The sequence below is a fragment of the Hemibagrus wyckioides genome, linkage group LG10 (assembly GCF_019097595.1).
Source record: "Hemibagrus wyckioides isolate EC202008001 linkage group LG10, SWU_Hwy_1.0, whole genome shotgun sequence".
NCBI classification, from domain to species: Eukaryota; Metazoa; Chordata; class Actinopteri; order Siluriformes; family Bagridae; genus Hemibagrus; species Hemibagrus wyckioides.
The window spans coordinates 16,144,358-16,154,763 of NC_080719.1; the positions used below are offsets into that span (position 1 = coordinate 16,144,358).

Here is a 10,406-nt window from a genome sequence, read left to right on the forward strand (position 1 = left end):
TAGATGTTGTTAACACTGCAAAAGTCACTATACATTATAAACTGCAGGTGGAGTGAATAACACCGATTATCTCCTCATCATGGCATCTGTTAGTGGGTGGGATATATTAGGCAGCAAGTGAACATTTTGTCCTCAAAGTTGATGTGTTAGAAGCAGGAAAAATGGACAAGTGTAAGGATTTGAGCGAGTTTGACGAAGGGCCAAATTGTGATGGCTAGAGCTCCTGTCGCATTCCCAGTCACATTCCTTGTGTGTGTAAGCATAATTGGTAATAAAGTTCTTTCTGACTTCAGACTTATGACTTTTATAATAAGATGTTCCATTTAAAACTGCAAAGTTGTTTACGTTTATTATGTATTTTTTACAGAATTATTCTGGCAACTACAGCTGGCACATTTTTTTTTGTAAAAACAGTGCTGTTTGGACAGTGGACTTTATCTAGTAATGATAATTCTGGGATGTGTAGTGTTAATCATGTTGTGCTTGTTTGGGCCATGCACATTCAAATGCTTGCAAAAGATTATAATGTCCAATTTAGCGACCAACAAACTCTTGAAATTATATGACACTGACAGTGACTGGACTCCTCTGTTTGAAGATGACATTCCCTGATTGGCCACCAGACCCTCAGATTCAGACTGGCTTAGAACCAGACACTCCAGTGAAGTAAATACAGACAAGTAGCGTCAAACAGCATTCTGTCGACACCTCATGTGACTTGTCATAAGTCATAATCAGACCTGCCTTTGCTTTTTCATTTGCATTTTATGTGCATGGGCTCTGTCCCCACAAAAACAGAAAAAAGTGTTCATTGAAACTCTGTAAGGGGAAAATCACTGAGGTGAGACCATAATTGATCAAGCTTAGCCTTATGAATCTACTCATATTCTTGGTTGATTATGTGTACGACAATAATCTTTCAAAACATTGTGTGTTGTCCTAAAGACAAAAAGAGCGGATCGTGATGGAAAATTTTAAAAGGAGTAGTTCTGACCTTCTGTGTACATGACTAGAGGTTGTTTGTGACTAGAAGTTGTACGCGACTGTGCAAACTAACAGGGGGACAGAACGGGCTGGAGACGAGGTGGTGAGATTAAGGGCCTGAAACAGCTTAGTCAGGCCTTGGTCAGGTTGCCAGGCATAAGGTCGCATGGGGAAGTGAAAATTGAATCATTTTAAGGTTGAATTGAACCATTTTTTAAATTCTTGAAAACTCTGAATCAAACTATCAGCCTAAACAATGCAGAACTCTGATATTAATGAAATTCTTCATGTCAGAAGTGGGTTTGGAAGGATAAAGATGACCAAAGACTGGCTTATATTTTTGTGCTGTTTTAGTTTTCTCCATCCTGAGTATTTTAACTCCTGAGAATCAGTAACAACTCCGTGGCAGATGTTTTTCCTACATGGCTTTTAAACTCTGTTAAAAAAGTGCTATATAAAGATTGTGATGATGATGATGATTGTAACTGTAACTGTATTACACATTGGGTTGTATTTTATATAAAACAATAACAAATAAGTGAAGTAAATGAATTACTTTAAAGACATTCAAAAGTTTCCTGAAGAAAATGATTGCTGTTAATAGTCCAGCTAGGAGAGGTAACTAGGAGACGCTACCCTGTGACATCACAGATTCTAATTCCATTCAGATTCTGTGACTCTCTAGTTTGTGTGTACAGACTGAAGCTGTGAATTGTGTGCATTTAGCGTCACATTTGTGTTGATCTGCGTTCAGATTATAAGATTGTTTCGCAATGGGAAATTCATTGAACTTGTTTCAGGGTATGAGGAGGGTAAGTATGGATCATAGATAATGATTTACAAATAATATGATGGAAGGTTTTGGAGAAATGTCTGTATTTTTTGGTCTCACTGAAAAACTTGGATAAAGAGAAGACAATATAGCTCTGCAGTGTTTCTGAAATGTAGTAATATACCATAACTTGTGTTTATGTGTATAAAACTGAACATTGTTTTATTTGTGAGCAGAAAAAGAAGAACAAAGTGAAGAAGGGACATGATGAAGTCAAGTCCTATGATACAGAAAGGTAAATAAATACATAAATAAACACATCAATAAATAAATGAGCCTGTAAATGTTAAATATGGAAGTTTCATGTATCGTTCAGGTGCTAATTGCCCCACACTATCAGAGTTTTGTCTCCTTGGGAAAGCATAGCATTAGCACGGTTGCCATTTGTCCACAAAATGCTGCTTTGGAAGTAGGCTGCAGATTGTAGCGTTTTTTACTGAAACTCATTACAGTTATGTTACTCAAATCACTATCTAAATTTATCAGAATGAACTCAAATGTTATTGAAAAAAGTCCGACAGAAAGGATCCAAGCTTTAACAGTAATTATTGTTGACTGGTTGAACGCCGGGGCAAGTGAAAGCACAGTTAGATGAAGAATAATTTTCCCACTCGGTCGATTTGATGATTTTGGCAGCAAAATGTCGGAGAAACAGCAGTATGAAGCTAAGCGAGTCCGATGCTTTATTCTCCCATGAAAAAGTTTCCTGGATTCATTTTCCGGGATTTTCCGTACCCGAGATTTGCTCGGGTATCATTGTCCCGAAAAAAGACGACAAAACTGCCTCTTTTTGTCAGAACTAAAACATTTTGGAAACAGTCTCTTGAATGGAAAGTAAAATCTCTCCGTCTCCTCATATGGAGCTGAAATAAGCCCGTTAGCCAGATAGCTAGCCGCTAATCTGTAGCCAGTGCTGCACCGATGTAGCTGATAGCTGGTAAGGTAACGTTCCCTGACTATGCTAATGCTAACATAAGGGTTAGAATATCGAGGGGAATGAAGGCAGACTTTCGCCCAGTGTGTGCTGGGATAGACTCCAGCAGATCCCCGTCACCCTAATTAGGAATAAAGCGGATATAGACAATGGAGGGAGGGATGAAGGCAGACTGTTGAATTAATTTATCCCCTGAAATGCTCACTAAATAAATGTACATGCGCTTAGTTTAAGTTTATAGATAAGAAGGCTGGAAATGTGTTCACTCTCATGACATGATATCCACATACTATGACTTTCTTTAACCTTTAATTTACTACTTTATTAATTTACTGTTACCAGAGATAACTGACTATGAAGTCATGTAAGGTGACACTTGGTTTTATGAAATCTCTGAGCAAAGTGAAAATAAGGGAAAGCACATAAGAATGTATTTCCTTAACTATAGAATAGTTTATATTTACAATTTGAAATCCTTAAAAAACTGTTTTTTTAATAGCTCTAAAATCTGCAAGCTGGTAGACAAAATAAGGCGATTAAACAAAGGGAAATGTGCACTTGATGCTGCAGCAGCAGCTGATTTATTTATGTAATTACTGTGCAAACATGTACATGCTCTCTGAAATGATTAGAATTAACTGCCCTGTATACGACATATTAACCTCCAAAATTAAGCATTTACCACCATAACATATTTCAGGGGGTTCAAACTCAGAAATACCTTCTACATCACGTCTTAGCTACAGCTTTTATATCATATCCTAACTGAAAACCCCATGCCTCAAATGGAGAATAATTAGTATGTGGTCCAGTCCAAGCAAGTGCAAGTATGTCCATTTGTTCCTAATTGTGCAATTGCTGGACAGTATCGGGTTCAAAACACACCACCACCAGTATAATCTCGGACAGAAAAAAAGAAAAATTTTTTAGAAATACTGTTCTAATTTATAGAAGTGAAAAATCTGTTGTGTTTGTTTCTTCATTGCAGTAAAAAGAGACAGAAAACGACTTGCAGATTTGCAGAAAGTCTGATACAACCAGAGGAGGATCATCTGGGGTCGGGCACACGTGACAGAGACATAACACCACCGTCTGCTGATCATATCGAGGAAGTGCAACAAGTAGAACCAAGTCCATACCTGAGTGAGGATGGTTTAAATGAGAGCAATGTAGAGGTGCAGCCTAGAAATAAGAGCCTAGAGGATTTCGAGTTCCTCAAAGTTCTTGGAAGGGGTGGATTTGGCAAGGTTGTTCTGGCTGAACTCAGAGGCACTGATAAGGTGTTTGCAGTAAAGATTCTGAAGAAAGACGAGCTTCAGAGTTATCAAAATTTGTACCAAACTCTGATGGAGAGACGTGCCCTGGTTCTGGCTACAGAACACCCCTTCCTCACCCAGGTCTCCTGCTGCTTCCAGACTAATGACCGCTTGTACTTTGCCATGGAGTACATGAATGGAGGTGATCTTCAATACCACATTGCACGATCGTTTCGATTTACCGTATCGCGCTCCCGCATTTATGCTGCCGAGATAGCCTCTGCTCTCATGTTCCTCCACCGTAACGGCATCATTCATAGAGATCTCAAACCCAGCAATATCCTGTTAGATGCCGATGGCCATTGCAAGTTAGCTGACTTTGGCATGTGCAAAGGGGGCATCCTAGATGGCAAGAAAACCGATACATTATGTGGTACACCTCTGTACATAGCACCTGAGATACTGTTAGAATGTAAATACGGTGCATCAGTAGACTGGTGGTCTCTGGGTGTCATCATGTATGAGATGATGGTGGGCTATCGTCCGTTTGTTGCTAGAAATGAGGCGAGGCTGTACAAGTCCATCCTTCAGAATAATCCACTTTATCCATTTTGGCTGAGCAGAGAGTCGAAAAGAATTCTCAAGGCATTCCTGGTGAAGAGTCCTGAGAATCGGCTTGGCTGTGTGGTGTCTCAGGGCCAGGAGGAAGCCATCAAAATTCATCCATTCTTTAAGAAAATTGACTGGGAGCTTTTGGAACAGAGGAAGATTACGCCCCCTTTTAAACCAAAAATTACAACCAAAAGAGATACCAATTACTTTAAAGCACGCTTCACTCGTCAGAAGCTCAAGCTTACCCCCACTGATGATTCAAAAATTAAGCCATTTTATCAGAAGTTCTTTGATGACTTTTACTACTGTAACCCCAATATTGATTGTTAAGCTTAACTTTACACTAGCACAGAAAATGTTTTTCTTATTTGAGCATTAAGTTTTTCATTGATTATGTTTAATTAAAATAAACAACTTAGAAAGTGAAACTCATGTGTCTCAAGTGTCTCTTTCTTATATTATATATTATAAGCATTTCTCATTGGTCTTACCTACAATATACTTTCAGTTGAAACTCTGGTGTACAGAAGTATTGACACTGTTTTCCTCTCACAAGTAAATACACTCTAGCCAATAGTCTGAACTAATAATCTGGTGTATAGAATTAATGCAATGCCAAATAAACTGATAACATGTGAATCTCAGTGTGTGATTTTATTCTTATGTTCATTCTCATGACTGATTGCCAAACTGCGCCAACTCTGAATATGGAGGAAAAGATAGTAAAATGCTGTGGTCAGGCAGACAGGAGTGTTTGATTAACCAGTTTGCATTTCCTTTCTACAATACTTACTAATCAACCATGACCTTTTGCAGATTTTTATATTTTCTGAATGATCATTTTAATCATTGCAAATTGTAAAAAAATAAATAGAGTCTGCTGCTCTATTTACGGTAAGTTTGGTAGTACTGTTTATTGTGATAGAGCAGTTATGTACAAAAAATAATAATTGCAGTATTATAAATTGAAAAATTAACAACAAACTGTCTTTTTGCTTTTACATTCTTACTGTTAAACACATGACATTTCTGTATATTAAAGATTATTTTACAGTGTAGTTTATCCTTTTTACATTATATTAGCATGGTACATAGATTTTACTATGAAATGCCCTGTAAAAGTATTTTCATCAAATTAACAGCAATTTGCTACAATGGCATTAGATCTAGCCGTGGAGGTGAGGCATGGTGAGGACCATGAGAGAGACAGAAAGCAGAGCAGCACAGATGAAATCACTCAAAAAGAGAAAGAAAAGGAAAATAACCCCTTTTTGAGTTGTCTCAAGGCTGCCTCCCATCTTCTCTTCTCTGCCTCCCATCTGGTCAAACCTGTAAGAAACATATTACTTCCACCTTTTACCAACAATCTACCTAATTTAACTCGTACACTTCAATTAAAAATAACCTCATAAAATAGGGATGTAAATTAATGGTTTTCATTTCTTTATAAAAAAAAGCAAAAAAACAAACAAGCCATATGCAAAATAAATAAAAATGAAAATGAATACACAGGCATTGTATTTATATTATAACAAATCTAATAAATCAAGCATGATGTCCACGCTGATTTAACCTGCATGTAACCTACAGGGGTAACCGTGGACAACCAACTGTCCTTCTCTTCTCACGTTCCTAAGCTGACCCGCTCATATCGATTTCCGCTTCACGATATCTGAAGAATTCTTTCATTTCTAACCACACAGGACACTCAGGTGCTTGTTTAATTCCTTTTCATTTTGAGACTGGACTACTGCAACTCTGCAGATCTGCTTCTGAGCACCATTCAGCCTCTGCAACTGATCCAGATCCATACAGCTGTGTGATTGGTTTCAAGTTCACCAACACCACCCCATTGCTATACTCCCTCCACTGGCTTCCTGTAGCTGCCCACATCAAATTAAAAATATTGAAGCTTCAAAACTATCATCAAGTCTTACACAGGCCCATATCACAGTTCTCCTGAAGCCATATAAAGATGCCCTTGATTGTAGTTCTTATAGACCTATTTCCTTACTAAATGTAGACGTTAACATTTTATCTAAAGTACTGGCCTGTAGAGTAGAGTATATAATACCAGATGTTATTTCACAAGACCAGACAGGCTTCATAAAGGGGCACCATTCCTTCATTAATATTCAGAAACTTAATGTTGTGCATTCTTCTGCAATCACTCTTCAGAGTGATTATTTCACTAGGCTCACAGAAAGCATTTGACAGAGTCGAATGGAACTATTCATTTGCTGTATTAGATACATCTGGATTCGGCTCAAAATTCATTTCCTGAATTTTATTAAAATTAAAAGAACGGGTGTTGAGTTCTCTGTCTGTGGAGTCTGTCTCTGGGAAGAAGCGTTTTATTGGAGAGCACTAACAGCTGGTTGCGTGTGTCTCTAAACACAATGCCGCTCTGCTGAGCCCAGCTCTTAACCACAAAAAGTGCTGAGAACAGCAAAAAGACCATCAAAACAGGAAAAAGTGTATATGAATATGGAGAATTATGCAATGGTGGTTACTACTATTGTCTACAATTGTAAAATTATATGGCAGCCTATTAGCTACAATTCTATATTAGATAAATACTACTAATAAATAAACAAATTAATAAATGATCACTCAATGGAACTTATTCTCTTTGTGCCTCTTGGGATGCATGAGGTGCTTTAGTGTGTAAAGTGGAAAAGTAAAAAGTTCGCAATCTATACTTTCATCAGTTTACAGCAGTATTAATAGATTATATAATTGATTACTTGGTTAAACCTGTATCTTTGTTACTCTAATATTAGCTGTCAGCTCACACTACTTGCAAATGAACTCTTAAATAGCGTCACAAACAGCATAGCCCAAGAAGTATTTGTGATTGCTTTTGATTGTAGATTAAAATACTAAAGTTACTAACACTACCTCGATCTATAGCTGCTTGTGATGAGCACACTCCTGTTGATTAACATTTAAAACCCTGAGTTGGACAGTTTCAGTGGCCAGAAGACAATTATTTGGTGGCACTCTAACTGAGATAGCTTGGAGGGTATCACTCTAAAACAGGAATACTTTAATTTAAATGTATTTTCATGAGCATAGAGTACATTTAAGTATCGTAAGCAATGACATTCTTGTGCTCCAGTTCTATACTACCCAGAACATTGCATTAAAATTCGACCCTCCAGTTTTCTTCTTCTTTTTGTTCTCCTCAGTCTTAGCTTGAAATCTTTCTGCACCCTCTTCATCTCTTCCCTCTCCTTCTGCCTGAAAGTTGGTTTCTTTTTGTTCAGTAGTTCCTACAGGTCCTTGGTGATCCAGTGTTTATTACAAAAACAATGAACCCTCCTGTCTGGAAATCTAGTGTGTTGCTGTCTTTCCCAGACCATCATCTAAGACCATCATCTTATGATCAAGATCACAGACTACCTATGTCCAACATGCTGGCAAATAGTCACAAAAGGTGTCATCTGCTTTACCAGGAACACTCACACTTGATGCGCATTGCTGATTTGTCACATACTGTGGCCTTTATTTAATCTATACATTTTTTGAATGTTATTCAGATCCACAAACAATGGAACTGGACTGGGCTATGTTGTGACTGCATGTTTCATATAAAACCACAAATAAGTGAGTGAATATATCTAAAATGAGAATATTTTGGCATAAGAGTATTAGTAAATACAACTAAATGAATAAGAATAAAATACACTTAAAATCTAAATGCAGCAGTGTGGCCAGTAGGTGATTACAGACATCATGGTACATACACTATATTGCCAAAAGTATTCGCTCACCTGCCTTGACTCGCATATGAACTTAAGTGACATCCCATTCCTAATCCATAGGGTTCAATATGACGTCGGTCCACCCTTTGCAGCTATAACAGCTTCAACTCTTCTGGGAAGGCTGTCCACAAGGTTTAGGAGTGTGTTTATGGGAATTTTTGACCATTCTTCCAGAAGCGCATTTGTGAGGTCACACACTGATGTTGGACGAGAAGGCCTGGCTCTCAGTCTCCGCTCTAATTCATCCCAAAGGTGTTCTATCGGGTTGAGGTCAGGACTCTGTGCAGGCCAGTCAAGTTCCTCCACACCAGACTCTGTCATCCATGTCTTTATGGACCTTGCTTTGTGCACTGGTGCACAGTCATGTTGGAAGAGGAAGGGGCCAGCTCCAAACTGTTCCCACAAAGTTGGGAGCATGGAATTGTCCAAAATGTCTTGGTATGCTGAAGCATTCAGAGTTCCTTTCACTGGAACTAAGGAGCCAAGCCCAGCTCCTGAAAAACAACCCCACACCATAATCCCCCCTCCACCAAACTTTACACTTGGCACAATGCAGTCAGACAAGTACCGTTCTCCTGGCAACCACCACACCCAGACTCGTCCATCAGATTGCCAGATGGAGAAGCGCGATTCGTCACTCCAGAGAACGCGTCTCCACTGCTCTAGAGTCCAGTGGCGGCGTGCTTTACACCACTGCATCCGACGCTTTGCATTGCACTTGGTGATGTATGGCTTGGATGCAGCTGCTCGGCCATGGAATCCCATTCCATGAAGCTCTCTGCGCACTGTTCTTGAGCTAATCTGAAGGCCACATGAAGTTTGGAGGTCTGTAGCGATTGACTCTGCAGAAAGTTGGCGACCTCTTCGCACTATGCGCCTCAGCATCCGCTGACCCCGCTCCGTCAGTTTACGTGGCCTACCACTTCGTGGCTGAGTTGCTGTCGTTCCCAAACACTTCCACGTTCTTATAATACAGCTGACAGTTGACTGTGGAATATTTAGGAGCGAGGAAATTTCACGACTGGATTTGTTGCACAGGTGGCATCCTATCACAGTTCCACGCTGGAATTCACTGAGCTCCTGAGAGCGACCCATTCTTTCACAAATGTTTGTAAAAACAGTCTGCATGCCTAGGTGCTTGATTTTATACAGCTGTGGCCATGGAAGTGATTGGAACACCTGATTCTGATTATTTGGCTGGGTGAGCGAATACTTTTGGCAATATAGTGTATGTGTGCTCTGATAGATGGTGCTTTAATAGTTGCTAGTTGCTGGGAGCAGCAATCCAGGACAGTTATGGGTGCATTAACTGGGATTTAATATTCCTGCCCCTTGGAAAGACCCCAGAGAGCCAAGAGCAGAAGAAAGAAAAACTGAAGACGATGTCTCAGCAAACTGATGCAAATCTAGACAAGGTCAAATATCTGATAAAGCTGACTTTCTACATACAATGTAAACAAGTCTGCCAGGGGAAAAATATAAAATGCCTCTTAAAAGAGTGGCCATCTTGGTTCAATGAACTTGAATGCTATGGCAGTCCACTTCAAGGAACTTAGTGGAATAGGACTTACAGAAACTTTCACATGGAATGTGAGTCTGAAGGGGAAACGGCTTTTGAACTACTTAAATACTGTTGGTGTTAACAAGAATAAAAAGTTCTTCCAGGCTGAAACAAAGTATAAAATGACGAGGGCATGGCTGAGAGGTTGCTCTGAAGTCATCAAAAAGATGTTGCTGCTTTTGGTGTCTTACTTCAGTGAGAAGAAAGATGCAATGTTCTGCTATGTGGAGGACACATGCCTGGTCTGGGAAGTACAGGTGGACCAAGTTCATTTCACACTATTGTTGTGTGTGGTAAGTTACATTTCATTTTTCTTTCTTGGTCTTTCTTTCATGTTCTCTTGTATATCTGTTTTGTTACCTTCATTTCTCTCTTTTTCTGTCTATTTGGAGACATTAACCTTTTTATTTTACACTTTAAATAATGAATTAATAATGAATGAATTATGCATTTTGTTTTT

The 10,406-nt window shown here is 38.9% G+C and overlaps 1 protein-coding gene across 1 annotated transcript; it reads left to right on the forward strand.

Annotated features, from left to right (window-relative positions):
• Window positions 1–1,757: 1,757 nt before the first annotated feature.
• Window positions 1,758–4,948, forward strand: LOC131360686 (protein kinase C epsilon type-like). Its single transcript, XM_058401335.1, has 3 exons — window positions 1,758–1,796; window positions 1,993–2,051; window positions 3,739–4,948. Exons 1-3 carry the CDS (start codon window positions 1,758–1,760, stop codon window positions 4,946–4,948), a joined length of 1,308 nt encoding a protein of 435 aa, XP_058257318.1.
• The last annotated feature ends 5,458 nt before the right edge of the window (window positions 4,949–10,406 follow it).

Excerpts from the sequence above, each read along its gene's own strand:
- LOC131360686 (XM_058401335.1), top strand. The coding sequence starts at position 1,758 with ATGGGAAATTCATTGAACTTGTTTCAGGGTATGAGGAGG. Across the intron at positions 1,797-1,992 it reads TGTTTCAGGGTATGAGGAGG|AAAAAGAAGAACAAAGTGAA; the intron begins GTAAGTATGGAT and ends ATTTGTGAGCAG. Across the intron at positions 2,052-3,738 it reads AAGTCCTATGATACAGAAAG|TAAAAAGAGACAGAAAACGA; the intron begins GTAAATAAATAC and ends TCTTCATTGCAG.